This window comes from Serinus canaria, chromosome 5 (assembly GCF_022539315.1).
Source record: "Serinus canaria isolate serCan28SL12 chromosome 5, serCan2020, whole genome shotgun sequence".
Lineage (NCBI taxonomy): Eukaryota > Metazoa > Chordata > Aves > Passeriformes > Fringillidae > Serinus > Serinus canaria.
Window position 1 is genome coordinate 4,586,655 of NC_066319.1, and position 24,843 is coordinate 4,611,497.

General features: G+C 39.3%; 1 protein-coding gene across 1 annotated transcript in view; it reads left to right on the top strand.

Moving 5' to 3' along the window:
• Positions 1–24,843, top strand: part of LUZP2 (leucine zipper protein 2) — a 125,010-nt gene that overhangs the window by 88,896 nt on the left and 11,271 nt on the right. Inside the window, exons 8-9 of the mRNA XM_050975281.1 lie at positions 6,988–7,062; positions 11,658–11,822. Of these exons, the coding sequence (XP_050831238.1) occupies positions 6,988–7,062; positions 11,658–11,822 (240 nt within the window). The remainder of the gene's footprint in view (positions 1–6,987; positions 7,063–11,657; positions 11,823–24,843) is intronic.

Genomic DNA, 24,843 nt, shown 5'->3' on the forward strand with positions numbered 1-24,843 from the left:
CTCCATCTGTTTTCCCTTTTGCTCAAATTCTAAGAAAAAGTATCTTGATTGGCAGTCCTAGGAAAACAGGAAAAAGTTCAAATGTGAGCAGCAGCTAACAGCACCTGGCCTACTAATGTATTTAATCTTAAAGAAGCAAGCAAATAGGAGTGGCTATTTTAACAAATAACACAACAGCTTGGTACCTTAACTCACAACAAGCCAGGTAACTGCTGATATTTATTCTTGCCTACAAACCAGCCAGGGGCCAGCAAGGAGCAGCATGGAATTCACTTCAATTTAACACCAGTGAGGAAGAAGGAGAGGGGAGTGAATCCATCATTGTCAAATGGGTGAAGGGAAACAGCAAAACTGACCCAGAAATTTCAGGTTAAAGGGATGCAGCAAACCATACCTGACAAGGTGCAGGGGCTGGGGTTGGAGGATTGACAGGGGGGAGTTTGGAAACATGGAAGGGCTGGAGGAGATTGGCATAAGGGAAGGTGGGAAAATATGAAATATGGGGGAACCCACTCTGGGAAGAGCCATAAGGGAAACTGAGTGGGGGGGCATGGAAGGAACATTAACATATTACAAATTAAACATTTAAACCCAAAAGCAAACCACAACAGTGGGGAACCTTGCTGCCAGCCCTTGACATCTCTGCTGTGCCTGATTTTTAGCTTGTTTCCATGATGATTCTCTAGAGCTCAAGTGTTTCCATGATGATTCTCTAGAGCTCAAGTGTTTCCATGATGATTCTCTACAACTCAAGTGTTTCCATGAATCTCTAGAGCTCAAGTGTTTCCATGATGATTCTCTAGAGCTCATGTGTTTCCATGATGAATTTCTAGAACTCAAGTGTTTCCATGACGAATCTCTAGAACTCAAGTGTTTCTGTGATGATTCTCTAGAGCTCAAGTGTTTCCATGATGAATCTCTAGAGCTCAAGTGTTTCCATGATGAATCTCTAGAGCTCAAGTGTTTCCATGATGAATCTCGAGAGCTCAAGTCTTTCCATGATGAATCTCTAGAGCTCAAGTGTTTCCATGATGAATCTCGAGAGCTCAAGTCTTTCCATGATGAATCTCTAGAGCTCAAGTGTTTCCATGATGATTCTCTAGAACTCCAGTGTTTCCATGATGAATCTCTGGAGCTCAAGTGTTTCCATGATGAATCTCTAGAACTCAAGAGTTTCCATGATTAATCTCTAGAGCTCAAGTCTTTCCATGATGAATTTCTAGAGCTCAAGTGTTTCTGTGATGATGCTCTAGAGCTCAAGGGTTTCCATGATGAATCTCTAGAGCTCAAGTGTTTCCATGATGATTCTCGAGAGCTCAAGTGTTTCCATGATGATTTCTAGAGCTCAAGTGTTTCCATGATGAATCTCTAGAGCTCAAGTGTTTCCATTATGAATCTCTAGAACTCAAGTGTTTCCATGATGAATCTCTAGAGCTCAAGTTTTTCCATGATGAATTTCTAGAGCTCAAGTGTTTCTGTGATGATGCTCTAGAACTCAAGTGTTTCCATGGTGAATCTCTAGAGCTCAAGTATTTCCATGATGAATCTCTAGAGCTCAAGTGTTTCCATGATGATTCTCTAGAGGTCAAGTGTTTCCATGATGAATCTCTAGAGCTCAAGCGTTTCCATGATGATTCTCTAGAGCTCAAGTGTTTCCATGATGATTCTTTAGATCTCACGTGTTTCTTTGAAGAGGAGCTTCTCAAACGAGATTGTCATTTCCCTTTCAGTACTCCTACACTCCTCAATAATGTTTCAAGCACAATGAGTGCTCAGTGCTTCCAAAGAACTAGGGGCCACATCACTATTGCAAGTTTAGAGTCAAAACTATTTTCCACGTTCTTTGAAACACCTGGTTCTACACAAATTAGGTCATTATTTGACATGTGAAAATCATTTAAATAATTTGCTGTGCTAGAGTTAAATACAAAGCTATGTGAAATTATTTTTGCCTCATATTGACTGGATTTGGTAAACATCTGCCCCATTCCTCCCTCTGAAGTAGAACTGATGCCATGTGTGTTTCCTTCTCTATTAGCCAAGTTAATTACATGCCACGGTAAACTGACTTCCCAGAATTTTAAATTACTTATTCCACTAATTAAGGCAATGAGATTCCATATTACATACAACGAAAGAGATGAAATAATAAAAGAAAAACAAAGGAAAAAAGCCAAGCAGAAAACCACCAAAGAGCTGCTTTGGCAGAGAACTTGTGTAAACATTAGTATTGCTTTCTGGGCCTGTAATAATTTATTGCATATTTAAAATTTGTGGTGATCTTTTAGAGAAGTATTTTTTTGCTGGCACATAGATGAAGATGGAAGTTTCAGGCTTTCCAAATTTGTATCCTGCTGGTGACTAGGCTTGATCCTAAACCACCCCATCTCCCATATTCCACGATTTGCATCTGCACATATTAAAATTATCAGCTGCAGAATTCAGCTGACTTTGCCTATTTGAAAAACCAAATTTAACCGATTTTAAAGCATGCTTCATTATTCTCAAAGTACCAATAAACTTCTATTTTCCTTGCAAAAAGCTTTCTAAAAAAAAAAAAAAACAAGCAATGTAATTTTTCTATAATTTTATTTGTGCATTCATGTACATAACACAGAAAGAATGCTCTTGTCTGTCTTGCTGATTTTACATAGCCCTACAATGGTAAATATAATTTCTATAATTCAGTCTTTGAAGGAGATGATATAAAACTGGGAACAGTTTCCTTTTTGGCCTGTTGTGTGGACTTCCCTGAGAGAAAACTGCAATTTCCCCTGCTTTCAGACAGGATCTTTAGTCTGTGCTGTGATTTATTCATCCAGTGTGTTGCTTCAGCATCTGGATCTTGTGCAACCTCCCTGGGAAAATTTATCAGAACCATTTAGGAAAGATATAACTGAACTAAAAACTATAGCAAAATACCAGTTATAAACATAAATGCAGTGCAAAATATTAGAGATTTTTTTTTTTTTACCAGAAATCTTGCAATGCATTATTAGGGATAATAAATTCTATAAGCTACAGGCTGACTTCATCATGCTGCATAACAGCTGAACAGAGCCTGGAAGAGGACTCTTTCCTGTTGTTATAACATTTCATGGGTGGCATTTTTAAGCACATTTTAAGCACATTTAAGCACATTATTTGAGACAATAGCTGCACATAAGACAAAAAAAAGTCTAGAAGGTCTCTCTGCAAAGTTCCTGTCTCTTCTTCCTGTTCCCATGCTGGCCATTGTGGTGTCCTGGTGACAGCACTGAAAATGGCCCTTGTAATGGCTCTACTTCACCCAGATATTTTTTTTCCTGCCCCTCTTCACTAGCAGAGCAGGAGACTCAGAGGATAAACACTAACAAACATCAGTGTGTGACCAGCTGAATCCAGAATACAGCAGTGCACCAGCTGCTAAGAAATTAACTCTGCCCCAAGAGAAATGAGGATGAAATTAGATGTCCCTGTTTACATTGGCATCTTATTATTGGTGCATATTCTTGTTTCAAATGTCATATTTGGCATTTGTATGTTGTTGGCATATATAAACATTAATAATGTGTTAATGTTAACAACACAGGAGGGGCCTGAAGATCTAAACCCAGCTTGCTGCTGAAAAGCACTTAGAGGACAGGAATTTTTAAATATCTTTATACAAGAAGGTGGAGGGTTGTTAGCATCTATATTTTTCAATATGGAAAAAGGACACTGGGGACCTGAAACACCCTTTAATTTCAGCTCCCTCTGCCATGGGCAGTGACACCTCCCACTAGTCCAGGTTGCTCAAATCCCCATCCAGCCTGGCCTTGGACACTTCCATGGGTGGAGCATCCACATGGAGCATCCACAGCTTCTCTGGGCACCCTGGGCCCATGCCTCAGCATCCTCACAAGTGAGGAACAGAACAGAAAGTATATTTCTGCCTAACATCTCATCTAAACCTGCCCTCTTTCAGGCTAAAGCCTCTTGTCCTGTCACTCCTGAAATCCCTTTCCAGCTTTCCTGTAGGCACCCATCAGGCATTGGAAGGCTTTCATTTATTTCACTGTTCCCTGCCAAGGACCTCATTCTGTAAGAATATTTTGGAGGAATTTAATACTTTTTTAGCTCTAGTTTTTTTTAAAGACTCTTTTCAGCTTATTAGAATTGGGCTTGAGTTGTCCCATTGGTGCTCATCCTTTCCTTTACTCAGTATCAAAGCCATATTAGTTCATTTAGGCTCCCTAAAAAACTCCTAAATTGCAGCAGCAGTGGAACTATTGCAATATGAATTCAGCCTTGAGAGACAAAAACTTTCAGAAAAAAAAAAAAATCAGATTATTCTGCAGATTTGGTATTGAGAAGTAAATAACTATCACTACTCTCAAGTGAATGGTTCATCAGAATCCATTTTTAGTGCCAGAATTTTACTCTTTTCTGGTATCAGTGGGATTGATATCACTGAGCTATTTGCTCAGTATTCTGTGAAATGAAATAAATATACATGAACGTTACAGAAAATTTTAGTCCATCAACATAGGGCAGTTAAATGAAAAATGAGAATAAGTCTTGGTAAATGATGCATTCAGAAAACCTTGACTAATATCTTTAAAACCTGTTCTTTGGAAGAGCAGCTTTTCACCATAAACCACAAATGTTTTCCTGTATGTGCAGAGTGTTATTGCAATGTAATAATTCTTTGTCATGGAAAATATCTATTAGAGAACTGAAGTACTTTTCCTCCAACTGGATTTTTGATGTGGCAGCAGTTTCACTGAGTTCCATCTTGCCCTGGGAGGAAGAGGACAGGAGTCACTTCTGCCTGCTCTCTGTCACCCACCCAGGCTTTCAGATGCCTCTGTAATTATTGCCTGTGTTGAAGGGAACCAGACACCCTCTAAATCAGACCTGCAGCTCTGGTTTTCCTCTGGTTTGAACTGTAACATTGCTGAAGGAAGAAGTTACCTCACCATCTTCCACCTGGTTCCAATTCTTCAGCAGAGCAGAGGTGCCAGCCTAGCCTCACCTTTGTCTTGTGTTATCTTGTGTCATTTCCTTTCTACCATTGAAATCATGCAGGTTTCCAAATCTTGATCCTCTTTTAATTGAGAGTGTGTTGATTTGTGTGGCTGTACTGAAAAATAATGCAATAAGTAACAATATAAAAATGTTAACGATGTGAGAAGTGTCTTGGTCTAGGTCTGTGAGAATTGTCTCTGCATCACATGGAGTCAGTGTTCAGTCTTTCAGACATTGTGGCCATGTCTCTTGTGAGTGATATTGTATCCCATATTTAGGAAAAAAATCCAAAAAGTTACTGAATTCTAGCAATTTCCTATATCTTAGTAATTTTTTTTCTCTAATAAATCAGTGATAGGTCCACTTAAATTTTGCAAACTGATAAAATGGAAGGATTATTTCTGTAGTGAATCCTCTGTGGGCAGACTAAAGGATCAAGCCAGTGGTCTGACATGTGTGTTGTGGCTGGTGTTATCTGTAAGGGAAGTGATGCAGGGTAAATTAGGGACTGCAATTCACAAGGGACCTTCCCCCATCCGAGCAAACAGCTGGCTTCCTCTTTGAATCAAGTTTGGTTTTGACTAAAGAAGCTGTGACTGGTGATAAATCTGGAGATAAATGCCTTATCCTCTTTTAGAATGCAACCGAGCAGTTCTTTGCATGAGTTGGGAACTGCAGGAATTCCCAAATTCCAGGCTTTGGACATTTCATTTGGCAGGACAGCCTATGCCCAGTGCCAATGAACATCACATTAGCTCTCTGCTGAGGGCTGCAGGCTTGCCTAAGCTCATCACCTCATCCATGACATTAATTTATGGCTGTCATACCCCAGCAGAAACCAAGTTAAGCACCTTTATGGCATTTACACCAAATAGCATTTGTGCAGTGGGGTTATGCATTAGGCTGTGCTGCAATCAGCAGAGTGCAGCAGATCTTGAAAGGCCTGTCAAGGAAAAGTCTCTGGCTGGGATTGTACTCCCAGAAACTTGGGAGCATGGAATGGTGCTGAGGGAAAATGCAAATATTGGGTTGAAATGAAAATGTGAAGGATTTTATGAGGATTTTATCCAATTATTCTGCACGTACAAAATGTATATTTACCTAAGCAGAATTTCAGAGAGAAAAGATAAGTGGCTACTCCAGTGTCCTTCTCTCTGGCTCCCTTTTCCAACAGGGAAAACAATGACAGGGCTGGGTTTTTTTGCAGGTACAACAGCAAAAGAATCCTTATTCCTTTGGGTTGCACAGTAATGTGTTATTAATGACAAGGCTGGGAACTGCAGGAATCTGCTTCCCTGAAACAGAAAATCCTTACAGAGGATGGATTTGCTTCAAGTGAACAGGCTGGGCTTACACACTCCTAGGCAAAGAGAGAGAAAATATTTCTCTTTATTTACTGAACATTTAAAAGCATCTCCTGAGCCTCTGCACTGCATGAATGACAGATACATTATACACTATTCCACTCAGGGTGCAGGCTGCTAGCCTGATCCTGGCTTCAAACACAAAATGCTTCTCCCAAAATGCTTTCCTGCTGTGTAGTTGCAGAGTTAACTCTTCTTGTGAATTTTCCTTTTGTATTTCCAGGAAAAGACATGGAGAAAAAAAAAAAAATCTGGAGTTCTAAACCAGTAGGTTGTGTAATTTCATAAGGTGTCCGCATGCAAGAATGTTTGGGTGGTTTCTAATTTGTCTGTTAGCTTAATGTTGGCATCTCAGTGTTTAAAAATACAAAACAATGTTCAAATTGCACTCAGAAGTCAGACAAATGAACACAATTATTCAAAGACGTTTGAATACCTTGGATTTTCCAGAAGGATATTATGGCATAATATTAAATATTTTATAGTACAGAATTAATTTTTTTTTTCCCCTCAGGAAAAGCAAATCTGACTCAACCCATATGTATTACCTGTAAAAATTTCTGTTCTTTGCTCTCTCTCACATGAAAAAAATGCATTGGAGGTTGCATCAGCTTTTTTTTCTTGGTTCCCACAGGCACAACAGCTCACAGACCTGGAGCAAAAACTATCAGTTGCAAAAGACAAATTGGAAAACGCAGCCCTTGACAAAGTAAGAAGTGTTTGCCTGTATCACCTGGGGGTGTTTTGGTGTAACTTGACCAAAAACAAATGAAAGCCTTGCAGTTGTTTAGGTGCATGCTAAGTTGCATCTGAATTGTATTTAAGAGTGAAATCAGTGGAACTGATTATGGTATGGGAAGTTAAGTCCATCTGCAAAGTTATTTAAGAAGAGGCTGGTGAAACAAAATAAAAACAGCTCAAATTTTTTTTTCTCCCTGATTTTTAGTAGATTTAGATATTTATTGAGCTATAGTTTGTGCTGACAGTAGACTTAGTGTGGGCCATAAGTTCATTTACACCAGAGCAGTTTTCTATTTCCCTCCATGGACCCTTGGAATGGTTACAGATTTTGTATCAGCAGGCCCCAGATAGCAAGAATGGAAACTGCCCAAGGAAACTGCCCTGAGGCAGGGGTTGGTTTCCTCTGCCACATCCCAATGAAAGGCTGAGAGGGAATTGCATTAGGTTGTGCCAGGGGAGATTAGAAATAAGAAATTTTATTTTCCCTGCAGAAGTGGTGAGGCATTGGAATAATCTGCCCTGGAAGGTGGGGGCAGTAACACCTCTAGCAGTGTCAGAGAGGCATCTGGATTTAATTAAGATTTAATCACCTCTAAACCTGCATTTAGGGGTGATTGAAATGGTGCTGTGTTGACAGGTGGTCTTAAAGATGAATCTTGCTGATTCTGTGGATCTTGCCATGTGACAGGAGTACAAATAGACCAGGGAAATATGAAGACATGCCTCTTTTGTGGGCAGTATTTTGGCCAGCAGGAAGCCTGTTTTGGCCACATCCCCATCTGTGCAAGGTTATAGAGAGCTCTGTCAGATTCCATCCCTGCTTCCAACAGTGTTTCCTTCACCTGTGTCCTCATGAGGTTCATTTATAGATCTGCTGTCAGCAAAGTCAATATTGAACGATGCTTTGCACAGGATGGAAACAAATGTACTGGTTCTTCCTTTGCCTTGGGTTTGGCAGAACTGGAGTGGCTGCAGCCAAGGAAGAATGAGCACTGGATGGCAGGATTAAGAAGTCAGAGGATGAGAGATTTCAGGATGAGAGTGATTTCAGATGGGTGCAATCTGCAGGAAGCACTGAGGTCATATCAGACTAGACTGACTGAGTCCATATCATCCTGCAGAATTACAATTTCTGCCCATTTAACCATAGAAAATGGGGATTTGTGCTGTCTGTGCAGCCACCAACTGGAAAAGTTGGAATTAAAGGCATGTTACATTGAAAAGAAGCATGCTAGTACCTTCTGCTGCCAATTAGAAATTAAAGGGGGCCTGAGTCAAATGGATAAATGGATGGGCAAGGATGTTTTGGAGGAATTTAGGAATAAAAAGTGGATGTATCATCTTGGGAAGGTCAGGTCTCTCAGGAAGTATTTATGGGGGTTGCTAGGGCATGTAGGAGAAAAATTAGAGAGGCCAAAGCTCAGTTTGAACTAAATCTAGCAACATTTGTAAAGGATAATAAAAAATGCTTTTACAAATATATTAATGGTGAAAGGAAGGGTGAGAACAACCTTTGGTCTCTACTGGATGCAGGAGGGAACTCCTTGCAGATGAGGAGAAGACAGAGGTGCTCAATGCCTTCTTTGCCTCAGCCTTTAGTGGGAAGACAGCTCATCCTCAGGACAGCCGTGCTCCTGGGCTGGGGGATGGGGTCAGGGAGCAGAATGGGCCCCTGTGATCCAGGAGGAGGCAGTCAGGGAACTGCTGAGCTGCTTGGATGTTCATAAATCCATGGGATCCACCCCAGGGGGATGAGGGAGCTGGCAGATGAGCTCTGGGCCCTCAGTTTGGGAAGGACCTTGGGACACTGAGCACATCCAGAGGGGACAGCGAGGCTGGAGAGGGGCTGGGAACACAAACCCTGAGAGGAGCCCTGGGGGAGCTGGGGGTGCTCAGCCTGGAGAAAAGGAGACTCAGGGGTGCTCCCATCACTCTGACAGCTCCTGAAAGGTGCCTGTGCTCAGCTGGGGCTGGGCTCTGTCTGCAGCAGCACTGACACAACCAGAGCTCACAGCCTCAGGCTGCACCAAGGGAAATATAGGTTGGATATTAGGAAAAAGTTTTGTACAGAAAGGATGATAAAGTTCTGGAATGTTCTGCCCAGGGAGGTGGTGCAGTCCCCTTTCCTGGGTGTCTTTAGCAAAGCCTGGATGTTGCACTGGGTGCCAGGGTTTAGCTGAGCTGTTGGGACTGGGTTGGACTCCATGGTCTTGGAGTTCTCTTCCAACCCAGTGATTCTGTGAGTGGCTCAGTGGTAAAACTCCTCTCCCCAGGGAAGGTATGGGGACACTCCCATTCCCACAGGACACTCAATGGGCTTGAGGGTATTGGTCCCTTCTGATGGGGCATAGCTGGCTCAGCTGTGCTGATGGGAGAGGCAGCTCTCATGTCTTGGAAAGGGTAATAACCCATCAAAGATTCCCAGAGTGTCCCCAGACTCTTTCTGGGACCTTCCATTATCCACAGTGTTGCACCAGACAGTGTAAATTGCTCCCTCAAGAGAGGTACCCTGGGTACTCCCAAATAAGCCCAAACATTGAACTCTGTGTTCTGTGGGCTTTCCCTCATCTCCAGGGAAACAAGACTGGGAATATCACTGACCAAGGGACAGCAAAATTGTAACAGTCGAGTCTCTGACTGGATCCGTGGCTAGTGATATCTTTTTGCTTTATTCCTTCAGCTTACCTGTCCTTCCTTCCTTCCTTCCATGCCTTCACTTCCTGTCCTTCCAGTCCATGCCTTACCTTCACGTCCTTCCTTCCTTCCGTCCTTCACTGTCCTTCCGTCCTTACCTTCCTTCCTTCACCTTCCATTCCATTCCTGCCTTCCTTCACTTCCTTCCTTCCTTCCTCTTTCCTTCCTTTCCTTCCTTCCCTTCCCTTCCTTCCTTCCCTTCCTTCCTTCCCTTCCTTCCTTCCTTCTTCCCTTCCTCCCTTCCTTCCGTCCTTCCTTCCGTCCGTCCTTCCGTCCGTCCGTCCTTCCTTCCTTTTTCATTTATTTTTCTCCCTTCCCTTTTTAAAGTGTTATTTCCATGCCTTTACATTGATACATTACTGTAGGTAATAACCAGAACACATATTTCCTTTCCATTGCAGCCAAGCTGTTCTAAAATACATATAAAAACCACAGATAATTTTGTGTATTTCACTCTAATCTGCCCCAGGAGATCTGTTAACAAGAACCTGAGTTGCCAGGGCAGGTGATAACATGTTCCATCTCCTCTTTCTGTAATTTTCCCTCTTGTGCTCTGCATTAATGTTCTTTCTAGTGTTGTCTTTTGTCCTACTATTGAAATACACTCTACTAACTGGCTTTGTTTGGTTTTTTTAAGAAACACTCAGTTTTTTCCAGTTAAGAGATAAACTTCCCTTGAACTGAAAGCAGGGCATGTATCTGATTTAAAACAGAAAATTTGTCATGGTCTCAAAAATATTTGCTAAGAAAATAAACTAAAACGTTCTGTATGCCATTGCTTAGGATTAAATGACTATGACATATTTTTATTTTATACTAAATATTTTAAATACTCTATATGTAGTGTGTAATGTTTTATACACATTTTCCACCATATATACATATGTTTTCCACCAGCTTTTGCCATGGTACCCCTTGATTTATGTACCTTTAAAAAAATCTTTAAAGATTGAAACGTGAACGTGTTCTGTATTTACAGGTGCATGTTTAATAAAAAGAAAAAAAACTAGAAATTAGGTGTTTTTTTAATGTCAAATGTTGCTAACTCCCCCTGAAGTGAGTGTAAGAAGTTACCTCAATGGTTAACGTTTGACAGGTCTGGCTTTGGTGAAATAAAGATTTAAAATATGATTTCCTCACTGCTGTAGTTATCTCATTGTTCTTGCTCTCTCAGCTTATTTCAATTACAGCCTTTTATTTTATATATAAAAATTAATATATTAAATATATAAATTATTATATTTATTAATATATCTATGTTTATGGGAGTGAAATACAAATGTTCTAACATGAGTCTCAAGCACTCCACCACTTAGAACTTTTATTTTGGCTTAGTGGACTGTAGTGGGTCTGGACAAATATAGTTTAAAGTGTTAAAAAGACTTATATTTTTATATAAGTGCAAAAGTATAATGTGCCCATGAGGGGAGCCATTTTAGTTGGATTATAATCTATCTATAACGTGGAAAAATACCAAATATTAGAAATGTTATAGACAAAACTCCATGCAAAGTCTGTGTCTTGCAATACTTACGACTTCTCTGTAGATATTATGCATAAAAGGCTGGATGCTGTATGATATTTGGTAAATTGTATTTTTCTTTTAAAAAAAAAATTATAAATAAGTACTATTTGAATAATCTATGCTTGAAGGGATGGGAAGAGAGTGCAGTGACTTCCTAATTTGGTGTGTAATGTACAGTGTCCTAATCCCATCAAAATGCTGCTTTGGACAGTTCTAATTCCTTCCATCAGTGTAAAAAAGCAGCAGCTGCTCAGAAGGGCTTGGTTTAGCACAGATGGGGAAGGTGAGCCATTGTGCTCTTCACAGCCCATCCCAGAGAAGTGATGGCTCCTTGTTTTCCCCAGGAGTCCCAGCTGAAAGCCCTAAAGGAGACCGTGCAGCTCTGCCTGTCCTCCGTGCAGCGCAGCCAGCCCGCCGCCGCCACTCTCGCCTCCCCCAAACCAGCTGGGAGGCTGAGCTCCCCCTCTGCCAGGGCCTCCAGAGCTCCACTGCAAGGCACAAGCACCAAGGTATGGTTTCACTCTTGGCTGGGTTTATTTCTTAACATCTTGTCCTGTAAAACCATCAAACTGAGACTGAGGAGGATTTCACATTCGTTGGAAGATCACGATAAATTTCGATGATAATTCCAAGACTGTTTCTGATGTCAATAAATTGGTTTTTTAGTTGGGAAGCAGCTACATTTTACTGAGTAACAAAATTCCATCACTTGGTACATGGATCATGTCTGCATGACAAATCTACAGTAAGGATGGATTTGCATTTAAAATAAATGAGGGTGTTAATTCACAGAATCATTCACCTGCCAGGCACTGAAGGTGAGTTTGTGGTAAGACAGCACTAAACAGTAAAATGGGATTGCTCATCATGGTTTCTTTCAGTGGATAAAAAAACTATGTAAAAAACCATAAAATAATCTGGGACACCCAGATCAAAATGGCCAAAGTGGATCAGTGAACTTGACAATAGGGAATATTCCAGTCTTGCAAGATGAGAGGGGCAGTTTCAGAGAAAGCACGAGGAAAGAAAAAGATGAAAACTGGTTTGAGTCAATAAATTCAAATGTTATAACACAGTCAAGATTCACACTGATTAACTACTGTCCCAGTAATTTTCACCTGCAGTGTTGCATTTTGCTCCTGAATTCAACTGATTGAGTAGATAGATCTAGGAGAAATCTGTAATTTCAGTGAAAAGGAAGTTGTACAGAAGAATGACTGAAGGACTCTTCAGTGTCCTCCTTTCATTACAAAACTGAAATAAAAATAGGAATTGCTAACCCATAGCCAATTTGCAGTTTATATATGGCAGCTGATGTATTTACTGTTACTGAAGCCAAAAATTAGTAATCTTTCTATATGTAATTAAAATACCATTTCAGAAAGCAGAATATAATTATAAAACCAGCTATCACATTGCTACTCTTAAAATTAGGATTGTTGGTTTATTAATATCTGTTTTGCAGGAAGAAACCATCATTCCCAAAAATGATTACCTCTGGAAAAATAGCACTGTATTAATTATTAGCAGCATTATTAATTATTAGCATCTCATTAATTATTAGATAGTGTTCATTTAGATTAAGCTCACTGGATCTGTGTTTACAGGATGGCAGACTTTTCTTTTGCAGGCTGTGCAAGCTGAGCAGGGCTCTGGGATCTCAGGAGCACCTTGTTCCTGAATAATTGTTGAACTGTAGAATTGTTTATCTTGTGGTTATTGTGCTTTGCTTCAGGTTGGAAGTGTCCATGCCTCTGTCTTGAGAGAGGTACTGAAGGATAAGGGCCAGCTAGCCAGGATGTGTCTGTTCAACACTGGTCTAGGGTCAGAGCCTTGGGAGAATTTGGGGTCTCCTTGATGTTACACACAGGGACATGAGAATACAGAATAAGGATTTTTGACATTTGACTGAAATACAGAGTTCTCTTACTTCCTTTTTTTTTTTTTTTTTTTCAATTATCATGATAGATGTTGTGTTTAATGTACCTGGTAAAATGGGTCAGTACTTCAGTGCTCTGGCCTTTTGAGAAACCAGCCTGGAGTCCTCTGTATCCAGGAGTGTTGGAACAAGTTAAACTGCCTCTTAACAGGCAGCTCTCCTATTTCTCTGCCCTTGGCATGGGCCATGAAAATGTCTGAAAGAACAATGGCCTGCAAACCTCTTCCTCCACACATTGACCCCTCATTATTAAAGATCTGTGGATTATCTTTGATTACAAAATTAAAGAAACCTGCTACTGTGAAAGAAGTTGATAAAGAATCACAGTCACCCTCTGCACTTAAGCTGTATAGGTGTTTTTTTTTTATTATTAAAGATCTGTGTATTATCTTTGATTACATAACTAATTAAATCTGCTGCTGGGAAAAAGTTGGTAAAGAATCAGAGCCAGTCACCCTTTGCACTTGAGCTGTGTAGGTGATTATTAAAGATCTGTGGATTATCTTTGATTATAAAATTAATGAAACTTGCTACTGTGAAAAAAGTTGGTAAAGAATCACAGTCACCCTCTGCACTTGAGCTGTGTAGGTGATTATTAAAGATCTGTGGATTATAATTGATTATAAAACTAAAGAAATCTGCTACTGTGAAAACAGTTGGTAAAGAATCACAGTCACCCTCTGCACTTGAGCTGTAGAGGTTATCATTAAAGATCTGTGGATTAGCTTTGATTATAAATCTGCTACTGTGAAAAAAGTTAATAATCACAGTCAGTCACCCTCTGCACTTGAGCTGTATAGGTGGTTTTTTATTATTAAAGATCTGTGTATTATCTTTGATTATAAAATTAATGAAACCTGCTACTGTGAAAAACATTGGTAAAGAATCATAGTCACCCTCTGCACTTGAGCTGTGTAGGTGATTATGAAAGATCTGTGGATTATCTTTGATTATAAAACTAAAGAAATCTGCTACTGTGAAAAAAGTTGGTAAAGAATCACAGTCACCCTCTGCCCTTGAGCTGTATAGGTGGTTTTTTTTTATTATTAAAGATCTGTGGATTTTCTTTGATTACAAAACTAAAGAAATCTGCTACTGTGAAAAAAGTTGATAATCACAGTCAGTCACCCTCTGCACTTGAGCTGTATAGGTGTTTTTTTATTATGACACCCTTTGTTTTATATCTCCTCTTTGGCATTTTTTTCCCCCTTGACAAACACCAATTAACTCTAAAAAAAAGATGTATAGCTCTCTTTTTCATTGTCATTAGATTTGTGCAAATATTTTGATACAGCAGGCCAGTATTTGGGGGGAATGTAAGTGTTTGTGATTAATTAAATGTGTTATCATACATAAACATGGGAACTTATGAGCAGCACTTAGAGGTCTTGTCGTGTCTGATAAGCAGCACTTTCACCTTCAGGCAACAAATGATAATTTGTCCAGTAAACATTTTTAAATTATTCTCTTCCAGCCTGAAAGTTACTTTCTAAAATGTCAAACTTCAAATCCATGGAAGGATAAATCATCCAGTGCATGATATCTGCACCACTTGGGGGTAATTATTCCTTGGGATGGGGTTGCTCCCTCATTTAAAAAAAAAATCCAAATAAGAGGGCTGTATATTTGTAATCATTATTGGTAACTGTGATACCTGAGAGCTTGTTAGAGAGATTCAGCACAAGAATCTGGTGTGGAAAGGATAACTAGGAAAGCAAGTTGCCACATTTCTTGAAAAGAAAGTACTTGGGCATTTTGTTTTTTCCTAGAGAATGTGATATGAAAAAGAATAAATTAGGTTTAAAAAATGTGTGCAAAGCAGGGCATTGTTAAATGCCTGAATCAGTGCAAAAATAAAGTTGTTCTGGATAGTTCATTAATCTGGAAAATTGCGTAGTAATGAGAAAGTTTTACATTTAAATCAAGAAAAAGTGATCTTAAAGTGATCAAAAGCAGTATAAATCTGAGGTCTGCTCTTTGACATGTCCTCAATAAATTAATATTTGCAGAATAAGAATATAAAAGACAGAATTTGCCATGTTAATTGGCACTAATATTCAATTCAGAGCCATTTTGCCTGTCATGTACCTGTCATAGCACTGGTGCTGAAAGTACACATTGACAAATGGGTTCAGGGCTCTGTGCATACAAGTTCAGTGGCACAACTAAAATCAAGGCAGATCATTAATCCTTAACCATGGCATTTTTATCTTCCTGTGTTATTGACTATTACTTTTATTACAACCTTTCTTTTGCACTGTAATGTCAATAACTCTTCTCTGTTCTGCCAGTGGAAAATCCTTCCAAACTAGCTGAGAGCTGGATCTGCCCTTTGTTGCAGCCCTTTTCTTGCCTCATTCCCATGACAGGGGTGGTGATGAAAGAGAAAAAGGAAAACAAAAGAGGACTGAAACTCTGCTTTCCTTTTTGTCCTCCACATGAATGCCTGAGGACCTGGACAGTGAAAGAGTGCAGTTTAGGGATGGAAATCATAACACTGACTGGGCTGCTGGCCATGGGAAGTGTGGCTTGGGGTGGTCAGAGAATCAAAGCACTGCTGCTGGAGAGCTTGGGATGCATTTTCTGCACTTAGTCTTGGCAAGACAAAAAAAACTCTGAATTTCTGTGGAGCTAGTGGAGAGATTGCATTCTTACTCCATTTCTATTAATTCCTCTTAATTAATTAAGAGGAATTATTAATTAATTATTAATTCCTCTTCCTATTAATTCTATTAATTATTTTCTGGAGATGGTTAACATCAAGCAAACCAAAAACTGTGATAATATCTTTGGCTGGGCTGTGTAAATGTACCTGTACTCCAAACACAACAAAATGAGCTTTAGCAGCACTGTGGAAAATTAATGGCAAAAAAAACCAAAATCAAAACCAAAATCAAATGTGAAACAAGAAAATTCTGTTTCCAGTACTGAGCTTGAATGCAAAAATCATGGGGAACACAGTGATACCAAAATAATATGGGATAGATTGTGTCCATAGTGTTTTTTCCTAATGGAAAAGCATTGTTCCATGTATTCCCCAAATTAATTTCTTCTTGATAAGCTCCCTGCAGGCTTTGTGTATTTTGTGAACTGCCCTATTCTAAGAGTGGAAATGCACTTGAACTTCAAACTGTAAACAACAGCACCCATTCCCATCTTGTAGATAGCTTAGGTTGGAAGACAACCTGTGAATGCCACATCAGATTCCTTGTATCAGAGCAGAAAATACAGGCTGAATGGAAGGGGTCTGGATGATCTCAAAGTCTCTTCCAATCTGGTTAATTCTGTGATCCAGTAATTCTGTGATTAGGGTTATTATTTGAAAATAGTTGTATGCTCATAGCTGGGGGTAAAAATAACATGTGCCCTCATCACTTCATCAGAAAGAAAACCTAACAGGCACAAAACATTATAGATGTGGTTTTATATTAGATATACAATATAAAAACCATCTAGATGTGGTTGGGTGGTTGGACTTGCTCTGAGAGGTCCTTTCCTGCCTCAGTTTCCCTGTGTTTCTATCTGTGGCCAGCTCTAAGGGACAGCAGGAGTGTTGAGGGCAGTGCATGGATTTGTGCTCTATTTATGTCTTAGGAGTCAGCTCTGGTACCTCAGACCTTACCAGCTCCTGTTGCCTCCAGCTTTGCTGCTGCCAGAGTTCATGGTCTCACCAAAACCTGCAGTTTCAGTCCCCTGTGGATCACTGTGTCTAACCAGGGGATCAGAAAACTACAATTAAAAAGAAGAAAAGGCAATTGCTGAGAGTGGAGTCAGACACATTCTGTGCTGTGCAGTAATGACATGCAAGCATGTAAACCTTTCCCAATGCAGAAATATTGGAAGAATAAAGATTAGAAAAATAAAATGGCATTGAAAAATGATGCTATCCATTGTTTTAGGATTTAATTTCGAAGGCAAAGGAATACCTGTCTCCTATGATACTTACCTCAGAAATGTCAGGTACTGTGAGTCTCTGTAAGGCTAATGGAGAAAGAATTTTGTTTTGAAATAGATAGAAGGTAATTAAATTGCAAACACACAACTTATTTCTTCATGTAAGTCTCTCCTGTTCTGCTTTTCATGGCTGCCTTTGGGCTAATAGAGGTTTATTCTCATTAGGATCATCTAGATGGCAGCTGTAATCCAGTATTGATGTTAATGGTGGTTCACAAGGTTATGGCAACTCCTGCTCATGACTTTTATTTCTGAAATTTACATTAGATTATGTTTTTTGCTGTTGCCTCATAAAGATTCCACAGAACTTTTTCTACAGCCCTTTTTCTTCTGTTCCTAATTTTTAAAAAAATTTAATTACATGCTGGAAAACATTTAACACCAGAGACCATGAAATTGAAACCTAAAGCTCTATGGGTTTATTACTTACTCTACAGAAGTCTTTATTATTAGTACATTACATTGGTAGTAAATTACTTTTAGAGGGTTTTTTTTTATTCAGCTGAATACAATCCAGGGAAATGGAAATAAGTACCTGGTATCTCTTATTTATTCTGTTAAACCACCCTCCCCACCAACACCCACACACACAAAATATCCTTTTCCTCCAAGTTTTAGAGGCACAATCTTTGTCTCCATTTCATTCCCTGTTTGCCCTCACTCCTCTTTGTTGCAGAGTGTCAGTAGCCCATCACCCCAGGGTTCAGCTCTGAAATTAGCAATCTGCTGATGGGTTAAAGTGCTAACTGTTAATTGGTTATTGCTGCACTTTTTGTGGCTGTTAACTGCAGATCTCTTTGCCTGTAAATTACAATTACTCCATAATTACTCACTCCAAATACCCTTTTTAATTGGCTCTTTCCCTCTCAGATGTTTCAATAAAGTCTCCCATAATCTATTACATAAAATGTCTCAAAATCCTGTGGATTTCTGCTTGACAGTGGCTGAAAAGGCGCATGTATATACAGAATTTAAATTTCTTAAGAAATGTTTTAAATACCATCAAAATCCAGATTGTTAGGGATGGTGGAAGGTCTGGCATGGACCTGTGGGTTGGCATTTGCAGCATCCATCCATTTATCTGATTTTGCTGCAGTCTAAAGCCAGGACCCCAAACAGAGCAGCCTCCAGCTGGCTGTGCTGCTCAGCAGATTTCTGGACAAGCTTTTTCTCTACCAGAAACAGAGAAGGCCCCTTAAGTACTTTTCAGGTGTTATTATTTTAGAAAAAAATATTTGTTATTTTATAATAACATCTAACATTTTAGAGGTTATGATTTTCACCTACTCCCATCAAGTGATTTTTCTTAAGTTTCATTTTTTTGGGGGGTTTCTTTGCCTGACAGCAGAGATGATTGCTAAAATGTACACTATTTCTATTTTTAGTTCAAGGTGCATTTAGCAGAAATATACTAATAATTTTTTCATCTTTTGACCTTCCTAAGTGATGTGTTTGTTACATGTTCTGTTAAAAAAATGTGCATGTGAGCAATGACATTTAAACTGAATTTATTTGGTTTTGCAGTTGCACATTAGTAGCCCCATTTTCCTTTTTTTTTTAATATCAATTTTTTCTGTGGTTGTCTCTGTAAATGAACACAGAAAATGTGCAGAGGAGCCAACAGATCATGTTAAGTAGTTTAGAAAACAGAGTATAATTTGGAAAGTGCTCCCAAGGGAGTTTTGCTACCCAGAGATATATTGAAGATTTATTTGAAATTATTAATGCATGTAATCTTTATAAAATATGTATTATTAATCTTACAGAGCTTGCCTTGATATGTGTATGGGCAGCCAAGTGGGAAACATTAAAGGAAGTTAAAATTGTTTCATGTTAAAACAGTTAAGATCCTTTTCTTTGATTTGAGCAAAGATCTGGTTTGGAAAATATTCATAAAGAAAAGATTCATTGAGCATTTTGGCCATTATTAGGAATTTTCTAGTAACTTGATTAGAAGTATTGTATTAAATCATAAGGCATAAGAATTGAGGAATGAACTAGGGATTAAATCCAAGGCATTTAAGTTCATTTTAGCCCTGAGCAATATAAAATACTACTTACTGCCTTAAAACAATAATAGATAAAATGCAGAATAAGAAATTAAATGTTGGTTAGTCTGAAGGAATGTGCTGTCATATAATGGAAAAGCAGACACTCATTTGCAACAAACAACTTGTAACATTGAGAGTATTTTGGTTCAAATCCTTGAAAGTTATTTGGATGGTGCCCAAATTGAGTGCTTGAAGCAGTGGAGTGATATAATTAGTTACTATTAAATACTCAATCATTACATATTTGGGGGTAATTCATAAATTATTTATTAAGTCCTTTTTCTCTCATATCTTTTGAAAGACAATATTCTGTATCTGTTGGTGGAACTGTTGCCACGTTATTGTATTGTCAGGTAATTTTTTTATAAGTGCAACTGTTTAGAAGGGACTTCAATAAACAGGTGTGAAAAACGCCAATCACTTGTTTTTAAAATTTTAAATGTTTAATATTAATAAAATGGTTATAAAAATATAAATATAATTATAATAGTAAAAATTTGGACAGTTTGGATTAGGACAATATGAGACAATAGAAACAAAGAGTTACAGACAGTCCAGGTGCCTCTTTCTGGGCAAAATAAGCCCGAAAAAGGCCCCACATTAACAGAGGATTAACCCTTCAAAGCAACAGCCTGGTGCACATTCACACAGCTCATCCATGGTGCATCAACTCCATTCACACACAGGATTCTGGCTGGGCAGGGTCAGCTTCCAACTCTGAATCCTGACAGCTTCATCCTGAGAGAGGGAGGCAGGAAGAAATTCATTTCTCCTGATAATGGGGCAATAAATTCTCTTTCTCTGAAAGATTCAGGTGTCCTGTGGCTGCTCTCTGGTGTGAGCCCTCTCTTTAAAAAAGTATCCTACATAGCATAATTTCTATTTTAACATTATATTATAGCCTAAAACTATATTTAACACACTGCTTAAGAAAATTAATACAGCATCACTTTCTAACATAACACATATAAAATTCATTTTAATATTTGCAAAAGGCCAATCATAAAATACACATTTTTCACACAGGCAAGTAGAGGTGTTTTTTAAAAAAGTTTTTTTTTACCATACTTAAATCTATTTAAAAAAGCCTCTTTTCAAGCAGAATTGAGGGAGAAAAGTCAAAGCCCCCAAAGGAAAAGCCCTTCTCCAAGTGAGCCCATTTATGGAATTCAGGTCATGGTTCAGAAGGGTTCCAGATTCACCAAGCTGCTCTTCCTGGGGTCTGTACCTCTTCCAGAGCTGGGCATTTTTGCTTTGTCCTCCTGGAAATAGAGCTGTTCATGTCTGTAACTGGAAGAGCTGCTTCACTCCTTTGGAAAGACTGAAATTGCCTATGGATGTATTCTGGTGTGTGCTATTGCTGCTCTGGGTAGCAGTGATGTTACTCAGAGTTCATTATCCCGTGGATAATTGCTTTTTCCTTTATGATGGCTGTAGGAAATGAAGAGTGTTGCTGGATGAATGTGTTTATTTGATGGTTTCAGTTTCTTAAGTGTTGTAACATCGACCTCCCACACACAGCTGAAGATGCTGCTAAGTACCTTAATAGTCCTAGAAAAAAAAAGTTCCTTTCCCTGCTGTGACATTGTTCACAGGGTCTCAGGATGAGGGAAGAGATGAGAAAGTTGACTCCATGTTCAGAAGGCTGATTTATTATTTTATGATCTATATTATGTTAAAACTCTATTAAAAGAATAGAAGAAAGGATTCCATCAGAAGGCTGGCTAAGAATAGAAAAGGAATGAATGACAAAGGTTTGTCTGTGACCCAGACAGTCTGGACAGCTGGGCTGGGATTGGCCATTAATGAGAAACAACCAGATGAGACCAATCCCAGACCCACCTGGTGCATCCCACAGCAGCAGAGAATCATTGTTTGCAGTTTGTTCCTGAGGCCTCTCAGCTCCTCAGGAGGGAAAAATCCTAAGGAAAGGATTTTTCCTAGAACATGTCGGTGACACCCTGCAGTGAAGGATGGAGGGTGCCTCTTTTAAGGCTTCAGAAGTGGTGGAGAAATGAAGCAGAAGATGTATTTTTACATGTAGTTTATATATGCATAGATTTGCAAGAGCATGCACCCAGATCTCTAGCAATCCTTGAGCTCTGCATCTACAAAGTACAAGGTATTTGAACTTGCTCTAGGAGAAAAAATGATCCAAAAATGTAGCTGTTAATAAGGGAATATGAAATTACAGGATTAAATATAATCTAATATAGATAATTGACTTATAAAAACTTCCTAACAAGTTTTTTCATCTAGTAATAATATTTATTGTATGCATGAGTATTCAACAAAACCGAATGTTTTCAAACCAAATTAATTCTATTTCCTTTTCTTTGTGTTTTAGCTACAGATAAATTTTAAAAAGGCGTCTAGAGTTACTGCTAAGCAAATGATTATTAGAAGAAATCTGAAGTGAAATGATCCATACTTCATTCTGGCATTAGACATTAAAAAAAGGTTTTGGAATCACTGATACTTACTTTATGCTGTGAATTTTTAATATCCTCATACACATTGAGGACAGAAGAAACTCCTGTGGACATCTTGTCTCATAATTTTTGCCACAAAGGTTATCTATACAATTCTTGATGTAGGCGCCTTGAAAGTTCATTCCACCATTTTAGCCCTTGTATAAAACCTCTCAGATAATGCTTTCATCCATGACCTCAGCAGCAGAAATTCAGCAAAAAAGGAGCTATAAATGTGTGACTCAGCCCTTTCCTATTTTGCACGTTGGTAGCCAGTGTAAGAGAAGCCCAGATTTTGCCTGTTAGTACACAGACATTCATTACAGTAAAAAAAAAAAAAACTAATGAAAAAAATGACTCTGAAATCCAGTCAGCCAGACAGAATTCTAACCATTCTTATTCTCTATTAACCTTCAGCATATTTTGGTTTTTAGATAATAAAGAGCTGAACAGATATAATTTTAAAGGACAGTAAATTTCCTTAGGGAATCATTTAGCATCTGCTATTGTGTCATCATTGCTGACTGCTCCTAGTGCCACCTGACTTTGCTGTCCACCCCGTTACTGTTTATTGTTTAAATAGGTGAGTCAAGCTCTTTCCAAACACATGGAATGATGCAGATTTTATTTTTAACAGCCTGCATGGAAATGGCTTTCCCTGTCATGCCAATACATCACCACTGAATTCAGTGCAGCCCTGGCAAAGGACACACTGGCCTGTAATCCAGGCCACAGCCAAAAATGTTGAAGGAAAAGGACACATCAACTGTCAAGCCAAAAATCTTAGGCTAGAGTTACTGGGGAAAATGTGATTAAAGAAACAGTGTTGAAATAAATTAGTAAACACTATGTCCAACAGCTGCCTCCTTCCCTTGTAAACCCTGCCAGGTCTTTGTAATGAATTTTGTCACTATCTCAATGAAATCTGAGTTCAGACTGCCTTTCATTTTTCATATTTACCAGAGGAATCATTAAGCACAGAATCAAGAGCAATGGAAAGGTTTGAAAGGTAGAGATATTAAAAATCAAGGTCTTCTGATTATAGTGCTGCATTTTTATTTCATTTTCCTCATTCATTTAAGATTATATAATGACAACTACTTGCTTAATATTTCACTAATCACTTAATGCAAAGGGTCCTAGGAGTACTCTGCCATTACATGTAGTTTGTAGAATGGCTTTAAAAAAATTTGTATTTATGGGAATAAAAGATCTCACGGTTTTATAATTAGTCAGAAAATACACTTGCCTTCTGGAACAGAAGTACTGGAAGTTACAGCCTGGAGGACAAGAAGGAGAAGGACAGGACATGCCCAGATCCCTCCCTCTTGCCTCTTGAACCCCCATTCTAAATCCCCAAAATTCTACTTTTTCACTCTGTTATAAATTCACTGTCATTCTATTCAAACTCCTGTGGCTTGTAACTCCTCACACAAAGTTGGGAATTGTTTCCAAGGGCTAAAATCCAAGGCACAGGTGTCTGACTCTGTGCCAAGGTCTCTGAGCCTCTGCCAGGGTCTGGAGTCTTCCAGGGCAGCCAGAGGAATGTCCTGGGTTCCAGCACTTGTAAGTCCAACTGATAGCTCACCAGCAATAAAAGAATTCATTTCTATTATATAGAATCTAAAACTTCTACACCCATCCCTAAACATCTGTGGAGTACTTAAAGATTTTTGCCCAATACCTTCAGTTTCTTTAGTCCCTTTTACAGTCAAGCTACATTTAGTTCATGATGTGTTCATTTAAGTCTTAGAACTTTTTATGTATCACCTCTCCTATGTTGTAGCTCCTGGTGTGAGGTCTACAAGTATTTAAACATATACATTCTAGTTCTTCTTGAAAATACAAAATTTCTTCTTCAGCTCCTTGGCATAAATTTCGCCATGAAGGAATGTCTGTAACTGAAATTTCAGTCACTAGGTCAAGCTAAAATTATTCTGGCTTCAAATAGGATGCTTATTCTGCATTTTTAAATTGCAAGATCTTTATTCCTGGTCTAAATGAAAGGTGGTTTTTATTATTATTCATTGTTACCCAGATCTATGACCAGTTAAGTGCAATTAGAATGAAAAATACCAATGGTTACCTATATGTTTTTAAGTTTGTTACTATCTTTATTTATCTGTACTGATATCTGTATGCCTTTCTGATCAAATAGTCTGGCTTTGAATTAGCGCTGGAATTTCACCATCTGTTTTGCTCTGCTTGTGTAGAGCAGTGTCTCTGTGCTTGTACAGCAAACAGCAACGATTCTCACACAGCAGGAAGAGAATTGTTCCTCTACCAACCACAACCTTGTCATGAATTTGTGGACACAGCTGTTCTAGCAGGAAAAATGTAATAAGAAGAAATTTATTCAGTCATTTCACTAATACCAACATTGTGAAACTGTTTTAATCAATGAATGTCAGATTAGACATGCCTCCTCCCTGGGTCAGAATTTTATTAGCTGCTCATTGAATCCAACAGGGGAGAGCAACAAAATGAGTTTTCAAATGTACATATGTATACATGTATATAGAGATAGATAGAGAGAGAGAGAGAGAGAGAAATACAGATAGATAGAAAGAAAGAAAGAAAGAAAGATAGATAGATAGATAGATAGCTCGATAGCTCAGATAACTGATAGCTCGCTGATGAGCTCAGATAGGTAGCCATACGTAGCTCGATCGCTGATCTCGCTGCTCGATCGCTGCTGGATCGCGCTCGCTTCTCGCGACGCATAGAGATCAGCTCGCTAGCTCGCTCTGGCTCGCGCTCGCTTTCTCGCTGCTAGCGCTAGACGAGCGATCGCTCGCGCTGCGATGATCAGCTGATGCTGCCCGCGCGCTCGGTGCTCGCTCGCGCGCTCGCGATCGCGCGCTCGCTCTCGCTGGCTGCTCGCGCGCTCGCTCGCTGCTCGCTCGCGCGCGCTCGCTCGCTCTCGCTCGCGCGCGCTGCTCGCGCTCGCGCGCGCTCGCTCGCTGCTCGCTGCGCTCGCGCGCGCTCGCGCGCTCGCTCGCTCGCTCGCTCGCTCGATCGCTCGCTCGCTCGCTCGCTCGCTCGCTCGCTCGCTCGCCGCTGCTCGCTCGCTTCTCGCTCGCTTGCTCGCTGCTGGCTCCCGCTCGCTTTCTCG